This window comes from Anopheles stephensi, chromosome 2, assembly GCF_013141755.1.
Source record: "Anopheles stephensi strain Indian chromosome 2, UCI_ANSTEP_V1.0, whole genome shotgun sequence".
Lineage (NCBI taxonomy): Eukaryota > Metazoa > Arthropoda > Insecta > Diptera > Culicidae > Anopheles > Anopheles stephensi.
This window is the reverse complement of record NC_050202.1, coordinates 56,772,667-56,785,730: the sequence shown is the minus strand read 5'-3', so window position 1 is coordinate 56,785,730 and position 13,064 is coordinate 56,772,667. Positions and strand designations below refer to the sequence as shown.

The 13,064-nt window shown below is 47.8% G+C and overlaps 4 protein-coding genes across 6 annotated transcripts; 1 reads left to right on the top strand and 3 right to left on the bottom strand.

Moving 5' to 3' along the window:
* The first annotated feature begins 1,362 nt into the window (after positions 1-1,362).
* Positions 1,363-6,455, top strand: LOC118502975 (NADP-dependent malic enzyme). 2 transcript variants are annotated; one of them, XR_004905101.1, is made up of 5 exons: positions 1,369-1,720; positions 3,745-5,146; positions 5,214-5,508; positions 5,582-5,804; positions 5,867-6,455. XR_004905101.1 is itself a non-coding variant. In XM_036035747.1 (4 exons), exons 1-4 carry the CDS (start codon positions 1,701-1,703, stop codon positions 5,743-5,745), a joined length of 1,881 nt encoding a protein of 626 aa, XP_035891640.1. In that variant the 5' UTR covers positions 1,363-1,700; the 3' UTR covers positions 5,746-6,455. The 2 variants fall into 2 exon arrangements, 1 of the variants encoding a protein (XP_035891640.1); XM_036035747.1 differs by having other exon boundaries at positions 1,363-1,720; positions 5,582-6,455.
* LOC118502976 (uridine diphosphate glucose pyrophosphatase NUDT14-like) lies at positions 6,111-7,422 on the bottom strand. The gene is made up of 2 exons (XM_036035748.1): positions 7,109-7,422; positions 6,111-7,030 (listed from the first exon to the last, which is right to left on the bottom strand). The coding sequence occupies exons 1-2, from the start codon at positions 7,407-7,409 to the stop codon at positions 6,588-6,590; spliced, it is 744 nt and encodes a 247-aa protein (XP_035891641.1). The 5' UTR covers positions 7,410-7,422; the 3' UTR covers positions 6,111-6,587.
* Positions 7,423-7,851: 429 nt separating this feature from the next.
* On the bottom strand, positions 7,852-10,253 carry LOC118502973 (putative transporter svop-1). Of its 2 annotated transcripts, XR_004905100.1 has the most exons (6): positions 9,397-10,253; positions 9,054-9,338; positions 8,578-8,992; positions 8,283-8,511; positions 8,107-8,200; positions 7,899-8,037 (listed from the first exon to the last, which is right to left on the bottom strand). XR_004905100.1 is itself a non-coding variant. In XM_036035744.1 (5 exons), exons 1-5 carry the CDS (start codon positions 9,734-9,736, stop codon positions 7,866-7,868), a joined length of 1,617 nt encoding a protein of 538 aa, XP_035891637.1. In that variant the 5' UTR covers positions 9,737-10,253; the 3' UTR covers positions 7,852-7,865. The 2 variants fall into 2 exon arrangements, 1 of the variants encoding a protein (XP_035891637.1); XM_036035744.1 differs by having other exon boundaries at positions 7,852-8,037; positions 8,107-8,511.
* Positions 10,254-10,308: 55 nt separating this feature from the next.
* On the bottom strand, positions 10,309-12,498 carry LOC118502974 (synaptic vesicle glycoprotein 2B-like). The gene is made up of 5 exons (XM_036035746.1): positions 12,077-12,498; positions 11,723-12,007; positions 11,247-11,661; positions 10,752-11,177; positions 10,309-10,683 (listed from the first exon to the last, which is right to left on the bottom strand). The coding sequence occupies exons 1-5, from the start codon at positions 12,357-12,359 to the stop codon at positions 10,518-10,520; spliced, it is 1,575 nt and encodes a 524-aa protein (XP_035891639.1). The 5' UTR covers positions 12,360-12,498; the 3' UTR covers positions 10,309-10,517.
* Between the last annotated feature and the right edge of the window lie 566 nt (positions 12,499-13,064).

The following is a 13,064-nucleotide window of genomic DNA, read 5'->3' as shown; positions in this document are numbered from 1 at the left end:
CTCAGTCAAAACAACAGTTCGCCTACAGCTGAAAACATCGCACGACGATAATAAGGAAGAATGCCAGCACGCAGTTTCGTGACTAGCTTGTTGCCCGCTCTGTGGAGCATGGAATGTTTTGTGCTCTCATGTGCCGAATGCGTAAGAGCAACTGTAAACAAATCAAATCAAACGACCGTTCCCTGTCTCCAATAACTTTGTTGCATACCCACATGGAACAGTATTTTATCATACGGCCTTAGCGTCTCATCGTGGACAGTATGGTCGTGTCGCCAAAGATAACCATTGCAAATAACGAATCGGTAGCTGATATGAGAGCAATTCCGATTAACATATATCTGTATTAGTAGAATCACCTTGAAACAATTGATGTAACTAATGATTATGCTAGTATCAGTCTTTTTTATATCTTCCTTTTGATCTGTGTTACTTAAACCTTAGAGTGGTTTGTAATACTGTTTCTGGCTTTTTTGGCTTAGCTTACTCATGGCTGAATAGCTCATCGTCCTTCAGAAATTCGATTGAAATTTGGTACAATCAAGATCCCATATTCATCCTTTGTTTATGTATTTAACACTTTTATTAATTAATATTCTTAAATAAAATACCGTTTTTTGTTATTGATACGGACATATCTTGCTGCAATTAAAATCAGGTGTAATTGTAAGCGAAGAATGGAGAGGAGGGAAACAGGGTGGGGTTGTTTGTTATTTTTGTGTTGGACCACTCCAACGCTTCACAACAAAAAAATCACTACCGATGGCATCTTAATAATAGTAAACAAAGTATTAGCGTAGTAATACGCTTCAGTAAACGATACTTAATTTCGTTTTTGATTTGTTCCGATCTATTAATTGATCTTAAGTTAATTGTGATATGAAACAAAAATGTTTCTACCCCAGAGGGGCTAGAAGGGAGGCTTGCAGCCGTTTTAAAAAACAATTGTTTTTCTACAATAAAAAATATAATAAAAAAATAAAAGCTCGTAGAAATGTAATTGCTGTAAGTACAACGGATATAGCAATACGGCCAGATCGTTCTTTATGAATAAAACAAATAATAACTTTTTAAATTTTAAATTCGGTTTCGAACATTGCTTAAAACCTTTCGATTCCCAAATAAAACAACCCTTGCGGAAAAACAACCCAAAAACCGCACAAAGTAAAATTTATATATCTGTCCACCCGACCGTTCCACATTCGCTCACATTCCACACCGAGGCTGTGCGTATATCCGAACGCGGAGAGAGAATCGGCTCTCTGGGCAAATCATTTATCTGCTCATTTTGCAACCACCACGGCTCTCTATTTTCTCCTGCCGCTGTACGATATTCGCGAGCCGTACGGTCGAGAATCTCGCGATTCCGCGACCCTTCGCAGCAAGCATTGAGAAAACGGTAGAGCCGCTCGTGCAGGCAGCAAACGCGTTGTCTGAAGCAAGGTGCCAAGTCGGAGTGGTTCACAGCCCATTCTTCTGGTGTGTGTCGTAGGTCGTCTGGTCTGGTTTGTGTCGTCGCAGGATAACCCGCCCGGTGGAAGGATCCGTCGCCCGGAGTCATCTGTCACGCGATTCCCGAGCTCGTCGTCCTTTGCCCGTCGGTCGCTCATTTTCACGGGACAGTTGCGCCCCGTCCAAGCTCAAGCTTTGTCACCGCTTCCTGTGCTCGCTGCGTACGTTGAAAAGAAGAAACAGGACGAAAAATGCAGGCTCGAAGCGTTATGTAAGTACGGCAGCGTTTGCCCACATTACGTTGACAGTGTTTTGTAATCGTAGCTCGACAAAACGGGGACCAAATCCATAGATCGAAGGGATTGTTCCATAGCATCGCACCCGGTGCCTCGCTCAGCGATCCGGATGGGAAGGAAAAGACGCGTAAGCGTGTGTCAGAAACGCGTGCAAACGCGAGCTGGACTGGTGGAAGAAGAATAACACCCGAAAGCGGAAAACCAGGTGATGGAAGAAACGCGTTGTTCGCGAATTTCGTGCCCTTTCCCAGAGCGTGTGTGTGCGAGTTCGTGTGTGTATGTGCATGTGTGTGTATCCGGTGCGCGAGAAAATAGGATGACGTAACTGTTTGAAGTGTATCCAATTTTCCCCCTCGCAAGTGACCTAAACGTGCCCACCAAACCCCCCTGCACCTTCCGCACCACCTCGCCGCTGACACCCGACGGTGCAGTCCGAGTTGGCACCCGGTTTAGGAAATGCAGCAGCACAAATGGCACAAACCAGAGGGAGCTGCCAGATGCGTTGTTGCACAGGGCAGCACCAAAAAGAACAAATTGTGTCGAACTTATTTTTACCCAAGAACGTGCGGTATGGTGTACAGCGACTGAGCCGAGGTGGGGGAATTGGGGTGGCACATAGCAAGCGGCCGGTAATGTTTGTATACAATTGAATTAATTGATACTGCAACGTGATACCGTTCGACAGCGCGAGTGGAAGAGAAAAAAAAAACGATGCAAATCGGCAAACCTAAGCAGTGTGATAAACGGCGGACCGAGCGCGCGAGTTAGATAAAGTTCTCGTTAAAGCGAGCGCGATGGATGAGTAATGGCGAGGCGACCTCAGTACGTGTTTGTCATGTGAGCAGAAAAAAACACCTTCCAACTTCCGTCCTCCAGTTGTTACTGCTGATAAAGATAGGGTGGCCTCAGCTGTAATGCAACGCAATGGGAAAATTGCTTGCTCCAAATTGGATGGCGCGTGCATCTTTAATCTTCCGCGGTTCTCCAGTGTGCGCCACACAGTATTTCCTACCCCCGGACAACAGTCACATGACCTTGAAAGAAGGGAAGACATCATCGCACAGAGAGCAGCAGTAGCAGTAGCAGTTAACATTAACCTTAGCACGACATTATCTGTATACCCACAGCTGCTTCGATCCAGTTCCCCACGCAACGCACATGCGTACGAGAGGTGAAAAATCAACCACCCCACGTTCGATATTCGGTAGTAAACAAACCAACCACCACCGCGCTCTGGGCATTAATAACACGGCCTCGATCGATAATTTACACAGCGAAAAAAAAAAGAAAGGTCACTTACCCACCCGGACGTCTCGTCAAGTGGGGTGATAAGGCGATTGTGCGAATCGTCGATAAATGATGTTAACACTTTGCGGAGACGATCCATCCACACGACCGTTTCGCTATAAAGTATGACCGCGTTGTCGCCTGACCGGATTTAGCGAGATTCGGGCACCCGTTTCCAATCGGTGGATTATGCAAACAATTTAGTTGAAATGGCAATATCGCGTTACCGCACACATTACGGGCACCTCCATCGCTGTTTTACCCATCGTCCATCGCCAAAGGAATCTATTTTCAGGGACCTACTTCGATTAGCCGCGAGTGTTTGTACTTTTGTCAACCACCGCAACACAACCGTGGTTGACTATAAATAGAGCAGCAAGCGGGAACGGCTCGAAACGGGACGTGATGTCTCCGAGTTCGCGCTTCGAAAACCTCGACCTTAGACAAATGTTCGAGGCAGATCAGATCGCTGACAACACAAAGACGATGGGCGGAAAATTGTTCCCCCCGTGTATCCGTGTCCGCAAGGTTTTCTGCTTCGGGTGTGGGTCAGGCCCTTTGCTCGCTTCAAGGTGTTGCCCTGTTAGAACACATCCACGGCAAGGGCACAACAAAAGGGGTTGCTTTATTTTTATACGACGTTCTTGTCGGATTATTTAATGTCCAAAGGGTTCACCATCTCTCTCTCTCTCGCTTTCTCTTATCGTTTTAGCCTGAACGCCAAACAGACCGTCGATGCGTTGCGGACGCTGGTCGTGACCGCATCGCCGAAGAAATCGATCACCAAAGCGGCAACGTCGGCCGCCGTGCAAGCGATCCAGACGCGCGATTACCATGAGGTGACGGGCGACATCATCGTACCGTCGATGGTGCAGGGCATTGACCATTTGCGCGATCCGCGCCTCAACAAGGGTCTCGCATTTACGCTGGAAGAGCGTCAAATTCTGGGCATCCATGGGCTGCAGCCGGCCCGGTTTAAGTCGCAGGAGGAACAGCTGGAACTGTGCCGGATTTCGATCTCGCGCTACCAGGAAGATCTTAACAAGTACCTGTACCTGGTGGATCTGCAAGACCGTAACGAGCGGTTATTCTTCCGCCTGATCTCGGAGGACGTGGAGAAGATGATGCCGATCGTGTACACGCCCACGGTTGGGTTGGCGTGTCAAAAGTTCGGTTTGATCTATCGCCGACCGCGTGGGCTGTTCGTGACGATTAACGATCGGGGCCATGTGTTCGATGTGCTGCGCAACTGGCCGGAACCGGACGTGCGTGCGATTGTCGTTACGGACGGGGAGCGCATCCTGGGTTTGGGTGATTTGGGTGCTTGCGGTATGGGCATTCCGGTCGGTAAGTTGGCGCTGTATACGGCGCTGGCCGGTATTCCACCGCACCAGTGTTTGCCGATCGTGATCGATGTGGGCACGAACAACAAGGATCTGCTGGAGGATCCGCTGTACATTGGGCTGCGGCATAAGCGTGTGCAGGGCAAGGAGTACGATGATTTCATCGACGAGTTTATGCAGGCGGTCGTGAAGCGGTACGGGCAGAACACGCTCATCCAGTTCGAGGACTTTGGCAACCACAATGCGTTCCGCTTTCTGGACAAGTACCGCAACACGTACTGCACGTTCAATGACGACATTCAGGGTACGGCTTCGGTGGCGGTGGCTGGACTGTTGGCCTCGAAGCGCATTACCAACAAGCGCATCTCGGAGAACACGTTCCTGTTTCTCGGGGCGGGTGAAGCTGCCGTCGGTATTGCGGATCTGGTGGTGAAGGCGATGCAGGCGGAAGGCGTCGGCTTGCAGGAGGCTCGCGACAAGATTTGGATGTTCGACATTGATGGGCTGCTGGCGAAGGGCCGTCCGGAGGGTCGGCTCGGTGGACACAAAGCTTACTATGCCAAAGACCACGCTGTGATGAAGAACTTTGCCGACGTGGTGAAGGAGGTGAAGCCGTCGGTGTTGATCGGTGCGTCGGCTGCGGGTGGTGCGTTTACGCCGGAAATTCTGCAAGCCATGGGCCAGTTCAATGAGCGTCCGATCATTTTCGCACTGTCGAATCCCACCTCGAAGGCGGAGTGCACGGCACAGGCGGCGTATGATAATACTGAGGTAAGTGTTTACACGATATTGATTTTGCCACAGCCGGGTTGATTGCGAATTGTTCTTTCCATTGCAGGGTCGCTGTATTTTTGCCTCTGGATCTCCGTTCGCCCCGGTAAAGTATGGCGGAAAGACATACATTACGGGCCAGGGCAACAATGCGTACATCTTCCCGGGTGTGGCATTGGGTGTCATCGTTACCGGCACGCATCACATCCCCGAGGACATGTTCCTCATTGCTGCACAAGTCGTCGCCGATCACGTGTGCGATGCGGATCTGGAGAAGGGCTCGCTCTACCCACCGCTCAGTGCCATTAAGGAATGCTCGATGGATATTGCGGTCGGCGTTACGAACTACGCATATCAGAAGGGTAAGAGAGCGGGCGATTAGTAACGTCTTGCATGATGGATGTTACTCACCTTCCGTGTTTCGAATTTCTACAGGTCTCGCCTCCACCTATCCGGAACCCGAGGATAAGAAGTCGTACATCGAGTCGCACCTGTACAACTACAATTACCAAAGCGCCATGCCGGTTACCTGGCCGTGGCCGAAGCAGGAGGAACCGGCGAAAACGCGGGAGATTAAGCCCACCCAGCTGCAGGCATAAGCTGCCCCGGAACCAACCGCATTGGGGAGTTTTATTTCCATCGGCATCAGTTTCCACCAGTATTTATGTTGACAACGTTATTAGGTCATTTATTTATTTTAACCACCATTGCTCTATTTAGAGATGCTGGGCCCGGAACAAGTCCTTTTACTTCTACCATCATCCTGCAGGCGTGACCTCGTTGAAAACGGGAATTTGGATACCCACGGCGCCGAAAATAGAGGGCGAGAGATAAACAGAGAGGGAGAGAGAGAGTGGAAAATCGTAACGATGTTCCTTTTTTATCGTAATAACCCTAAAGTAACCACTCCCTTTACGATTAGCATTAAAAAAAAGGCAGATTAATATGATGATTGGTTGGAACATTATCTCACCACAGTGCTCCCGGACTCGGAAACGAGGTTAAACGAGGTCCGATCGATAGATAAAAAAAAATCTCTAAAACAAATTTCAAAACTAGAAACAAAATTTTGGAATGGCCGTGACAGCGACTAGCGGAATGTTTGTTTGATTGCGTTCGTCTGGGCTTTGGGCTAAAGTTTAACCGACCGCGCTGCCACACACTCGATTGTTGTCAAAGTAAAATAAAACTATTACAAACAAAAAGATGATTAAAAAAATACTTACCGAGCTGAAGCGAGTCGGTATTCGAGATACTTGCAATAAAATGAACCGTTTTATCAGACACGATAAATGCTCTGGAAGGAGAATGTGAATCGTTGAGTTTTATTTGCTTTCGCAAAACCATTACACCCTAAGGATGTATCACGCGCGCTCTCTCTCTCTCTCTCTCTTTCTCTCTTTCTCTCTTTCTCTCTCTGCAGTGCCACTATCACAGTAGTTTAGATCTTTGGTGCACGGTTCACGAGAAACCAGAGCAATCCGAACAGAAAGGACGGTGGGCTCGATACGACCGTGCCTTTTTCCGTCAGCTTTCGCGCTTCCTCTACATCGTACTCCACAACGTCGATAATCTCATCGTCCACGCCACCTCCGGCCGATGGGACCTTATCCGCATCGGTAACCTCGGCGTAGAACAGCGTTTGCTCCGCACCGGAAGTGCCGACACCGGAACGGTAGCGGATGATTTCTTCGATCCGATCGGCCGGTATATCATAGCCGCACTCTTCTAAGATTTCTTCCCGAGCAATTTCCACGATGGAGATGGGTTTGTCGATGATGCCCGCACACAGCTCCATTGTGACGGCAATTTTCGGCGGATACTTGACCATATCAATGTCACCCGGCTGTACTCCATCGCTGCTGATGATACCATGGTAGACGGCTGTAATGAAGCGTATGGTGAGATGTAGCTCTCCGGGACAATTCACCCATTGCCTTAGTGGGTAAAAAAAAAACTCACCTGGTCGGAATTGCTTCACGAAAACTAGCTTCTTTCGCGTAACGTTGAAAATCACGATCGAAACCGAATCGTGCACCTTCAACAGATCCCACGATTTTTGCTTCCCGTTCTGGGTGTAATGGAAGCGGAATGGTTTCACGTACGGAGAATCGGCCGGCAGTGGACCGTAGTGTATGTTGGTAATATTGTTCATGGCGAATCGTTTCAACACTTGCAGATAGCACCGATTTCTTCCAGCGCTACTCCGGAAACATGCTAGATCGCCCTTGAAAAAATAACGAAAAGTAAATATTATTGACATAACAACGAAAATAAAAAAGAAAACCAGAAAAAAACAAAAGTCAACACAACAAGCGGACAAGGTAGATATATGAACATAGTCAAACAATTTTACATTTTATTTTACGTCTTGTAAGACTAATGTGTGATATAATAGCATTTAAAACTCAAGGAATTTGCACTATATATAAAACAGTACGATTTGTATCTCAAAATAAGCAGTTTACAGTAATATTTAAATATTTTTCGTAAAATGGACATCATTATTTATTAACCTTGGTATGAAACGCTTCAAACGTTCGACGACAAACAACTGTCAAACGCTTAAATGCACAGTGGTATTCACCTTCCGACAACCCGACATCTAAATAAATGTAATTTGTATTTTGAAAAGAAGATTACCGTTAATTATTACATCAGTTACATCATATCATTTAAGAAAATTAATTATACAAACAAAGTGATTTCATTTTATTGTTTATTGATGCTTTTTGGGTAAAAAGATAGTCAAAGCAGAGCACAGGCCCATCAACAGTGCCAGCATAATCAGCGTTATTTCACAATTTTCAATCATCAGGTGCCCCAGCAAAGTACTCGCTACGAAACCGCTCAACCGGCCGAATATGTTTGCCATCCCTAAAGCCATCGCTCTGAAATATCAATAGAAAGCTTACAAAGCTCCATTTCATAAACATAAAAACAGGCGGACGAAAACATACCTTACGTTTGTTGGAAATATGTCTACCATATTTGCATTTACCAGCACGACACAGTACCCGGCAAAAACTATCATCAGACAAAAAAATAATGCCTCTGCGTACGAGTTCGAGACATGCTGTAGTGCACCGCCCCAGATTGCAGCGATGGTAAAATTGAGAATTGTCATTATTCTTACATCAATTTTCCCCAGCAGCAGCGTAACGACCAGTGCTTGCACGACACTCATAATGCCCGACATCATTGTGTATAGAAATGTTTCCTTCTGGTCGTTGCATAGTTCGACTTCGATTCCTTGCGTTCCGTTGCGTTGAAGTACTCCACAAACCGTCTTACCTTCAACGGTTTCGGCAGCAGAAAACAGGTGGTTCATAATGTCAGGAAACCACAAGCCAAGCCCACCGTATCTGGAAAAGAAAGAAGATTTTTTAGGTACAATATTGAGGGAAAGATCATATTTTCGCTATCCTTACATTGCGAAAGCTCCAATGTTGTGGATACAGCAGATGATAAGGTATCCGAGAAACGGAAGCTTCAGAATTGGTAGTATCTCTTTTATTGTTGACTTGATAGGACCTAAACAAGTGTTTCCATTCTGATCGTGAGCGATCGCATCTTCCGGATCTAGTCGCAGTGACGTTACTTCATATCCATCCGCATTTTCGGTACCCTTGTTTAGCATGTATGCTTTCTTAAGTACTTCCAGAGCTTCTTCGCTTCGACCCCTTGACACCAGGTACTTGGGACTCTCGGGACAAAAGCAGAAGGCGATTCCGTTCAGGAAGGCCGGCAACGTGTTGATGATGAACAGTAGTCGCCATGGTTTGAACTCGAAGGAATCGCTGATGACGAACATCCAATCGTACGAGAGTATCCACCAATCAATCACTGAAACAAACGATCGTTAGCGATCTTTCCATAGCTAGCAAAGAGAGCTCTGGGAACTCACATGACACATAAACTATTCCGACGCCACCCCAAACGGAGGCAAACGATAGTGTCTGACTCCGTCTGCTCGGTGTGGTAAACTCGCCCAAGTACGCGTACACCGTAGAGGCCGGTGCGGCCACAAAAAATCCTGTAAGGAAGCGTAGCGCCAACAGTGACACGAACCCTGTCGCTAGTGAGGAGATCGCTCCAAAGAACGAGGTCGCAAATAGGGTATACTTCAAGATCAGCTGGCGACCTCGCGTATCAGACAGATAGCCCCAACAGAAGGATGAAGCCATAATTCCTTGAAGAAGGTAAAGAGGTCATAGAACACTTACTTTGCCAAGTCAATGGATACTCACCAAGAAGCATCGATCCACCGAGGATACCTTTTTCCCAGGCACTGAAATGTAAATCACACTGTGCCACAGGTAGAACGATGCTCATGCCAACCGCTTCATTCACCACCGTCATCATGCTGACTCCGGACAGGATCGATAGGACGATCTGTACCTTACCGAATCCTAGCAGTTCGAGTGCTTCATCTATGCTGTGTCCTTCTTGAGGTGTGGGAACAGTTGGGTCCATACTGAGTCCTTCTAAAGGTTTGGGCACAGTGGTGTCCGTACTGTGTTCTTCTTCGGATTTGGGCACAGTTGTGATGGTACCAGGCAAACCCGAGTGAGGAATTGCTTCTTCCATTCTAGTTTTGTTTCTGATGCCTATTGCCCAAAGAGCACTCTTCTCTAGACCCTTCTTCAAACGATCGATCCAACGTTGCCTTCTTAAAAGAACTTCCCACGATTACACTCCACAATGCCCAATGTCTGAACCACAATCCGACAGAGCCTCAACTACAACTTGCATCACGGAATGCTATTGAGGCTTGGCTGCCCACATCGCTCTTGTTCTTTCTTATCGATTCGTGTAATCAATTTACGTCGGTACAGAGGCACAAATTACTTTTAAATATATCGCTACATTTGTGGGGTTTTCAGTGAGGTAATGTTCGACCGGAGTTAGTTCCTAAGCATTCGTTGAACGGTTAAAGTTGATCAGAGTTAGTTATTAGAAAAAAAACAAAGCGATTGTAAGAACTAGTTATTGGAAACAATTTAAGTCGAAAACGATCGATTACAGTTAAGCCTAGAGTACCCATACCAGGCGTGTCGATCAATTTGTAGAATTCATTTTTGAATATTTTAGTGGTCCAATTAATTCTTCTAAAAATATTCTTCGCAGTAGATTTTTAAACAAATTAGATAACAATTCAGTACGAAAATAATTGAAATCTTTATTGCTTTACACCTTCAATTAGTTCACCACATCGCACCATCACGCAAGATTAACAACACAAAAACGTGCTCGCTCACCGTGAACTTTGGAATGTGTGGAAGTTTTATTTACATAATGATAATATGATTAAGTACTTTGCACCTTAAAATAGTCCCCGCTTTTATGCGTCTCTGCATGCGTTGGGGTGTCACTTTTTTGGCAGCAAAAAGGTAAGACCCGCGCATAGAAACAGCAAACCGGACAGCATGTAAAACGTGACTGGACAGTTTCGGAGGATCAGCAACCCTATCACGGCACTCGCCACGAAACAGCTTAACCGCCCAATCATGTTCGTTAGGGCCACAGCCATCGCTCTGGAATGGTAGGAAAGGAATTGTTTTCCCTGCTTCCTAAAGTACACAATTCGGAGGCTATCACTTACCGGACATTGGTGGGAAAGATGGCCACCACGTTAGCGTTCACCAGCAGGACACAGTAACCGGCGAACACTATCTCGAGACAGAATAGTATCGCGACCGCGTACGAGTTGGCGATGAACTGGAGCGCAATACCGGACACACCGGCCACGATGCAGTTAAACACCATCATCACTTTCTGATCGATTTTGCCCAGCACGGCCGAGGTGATCAGCGCGTACACGCACCCGATCACGCCCAGCAGCAGTGTGTAGAGGAACGTTTCGATCTTCACCTCATCGTCGCACAGCTCGAACTCCGTCACAACGGTCACCGGAAGCGTTTCGTTCTGTTGCAGTATCGAGCACACCTTCCGGTCCTCGTGGACCGGTGACTGTTGCGAGAACACTTGGTTCATAATTTCGGGGAACCAGAGGCCGAGTCCACCGTAGCTGTAGAGGGTAAGATGAAGTTGTTTAGGAATCGATCACACTCCGATCACGGCATCACTACACGCTTACATAGCAAAGGCACCAATGTTGTGGACACAGCAAATGATGAAGTACACGAGGTAGGGAAGCTTCACAATCGGTAAGGTCTGCTGTACCATCGATCGGAACAGTCCGACAGAGCTGTCTCCATTCTGTTCGCGAGCGATCTCATCTTCCGGATCCAGTCGCAGTGACGTCACCTCATATCCATCCGTGGTGTCGGCGCCCTTGTTGAGTCTGTAAACCTTCCTCAATACTTCCAGAGCTTCCTCGTTGCGGCCCCGCGATACCAGGAACTTGGGACTCTCGGGACAAAAGCAGAACGCGATTCCGTTCAAGAATGCCGGCAGCGTATTGACGATGAACAGCAGCCTCCATGGTTTGAACTCGAAGGAATCGCTGATGACGAATACCCAATCGTACGAGAGTATCCACCATCCAACCACTGAAAGGAATGATCGTTAACGATCTCTTCATAGCCAGCAAAGAGAGCTCTGGGAACTCACATGACACATAAACTATACCGACACCACCCCAAACGGAAGCGAACGACAGCATTTGACTCCGTCTGCTCGGTGTGGTAAACTCCCCGAGGTACGCATACACCGTAGAGGCCGGTGCGGCCACACAAACCCCCGTGAGGAAGCGTAGCACCAGCAGCGACACGAACCCAGTCGCTAGGCAAGAGATCGCACCAAAGAATGAGGTCGCAAACAGTGCGTACTTCAGGATCAGCTGACGGCCGCGCGTATCAGCCAGATAGCCCCAGAAGTAGGACGAGAACATTGTACCTGTTGCAAGCGTTAAACAGAGCCATATTACACTCACTCACTCACTCCGGCTGACGCTCAAATTCTCACCAAGAAACACAGCTCCCCCAACGATTCCCTTCTCGCCGGCGTCCAGATCAAGATCACACTGTGACGCGGGCAAGATGATGCTCATACCCATCGCTTCGTTGATCGATGCCATCATCCCGAGCCCAGCCAAAATCGAAAGGACGATCTGCACCTTGCCGAAACCGGCCAGCTCAAGCGCCTCATCAAAGCTGTGTCCATCCTGTGGCTTTTGACCCTTTTCCAGCGCACCAGGCGATTTAGCGTTCTCCACCGTAAACACCATGCTGACTGCTGATGGGGCCATCTGCTTGCGTCGGTCGGGTCACTGTCACTGCGTGGACGAACCGTCTAGGTGCGATGTTAAGGTGGAACTAAGTGTGTGTTCGTCCGTCTATCGTCTACTGTCCGATGGCACTACGCAGCTGGGACTGCGATTATTTAAAGTCGCGAGGGTAAATAATGGTGGTTGATGCCTTTGGACGGCGGAAAAAAGAGGCTTATCAGTGCGGGCGCGCGCACGCTCTCGTATATGGCCACACGATTTGCACCGTTCAGGCGTACCGGCCCGTGATGAGCAGATGAATGACGGTACGGCAAATACGATGACGATCAACGTGCTGCGAGATAAGCATTACAACCTTCCCGGAACGGTTTATTCGCGGGCTCGGTTCCCTGTCGAATGTGGGTTGAAAGACGTTCACGTTTCCCAAATGTGAGCTCAGGGTAAAGGGTGTTTGCATCATTTCAACCATTGTCCCAGAGCATGGTTTACAATTCACTGTCCAAATCGACCCAGTTTGTTGCGACTTCTGTAATAGGCGTGTCGGGAACGAGATGACAGGCCAAACAGTCCCTTTCTTTCCCTCTCCATTAAACCAGGGAAAGGTTCAAAACACAACCCTAACACAGACTCCCTTTATGCTCCGGCCGCAGCATTGGCGATCACAATTTGCTGCTCGGTGTGAACGACGGTGGTACCTTCCATTCGGTGGACGATTATTGGCCACCG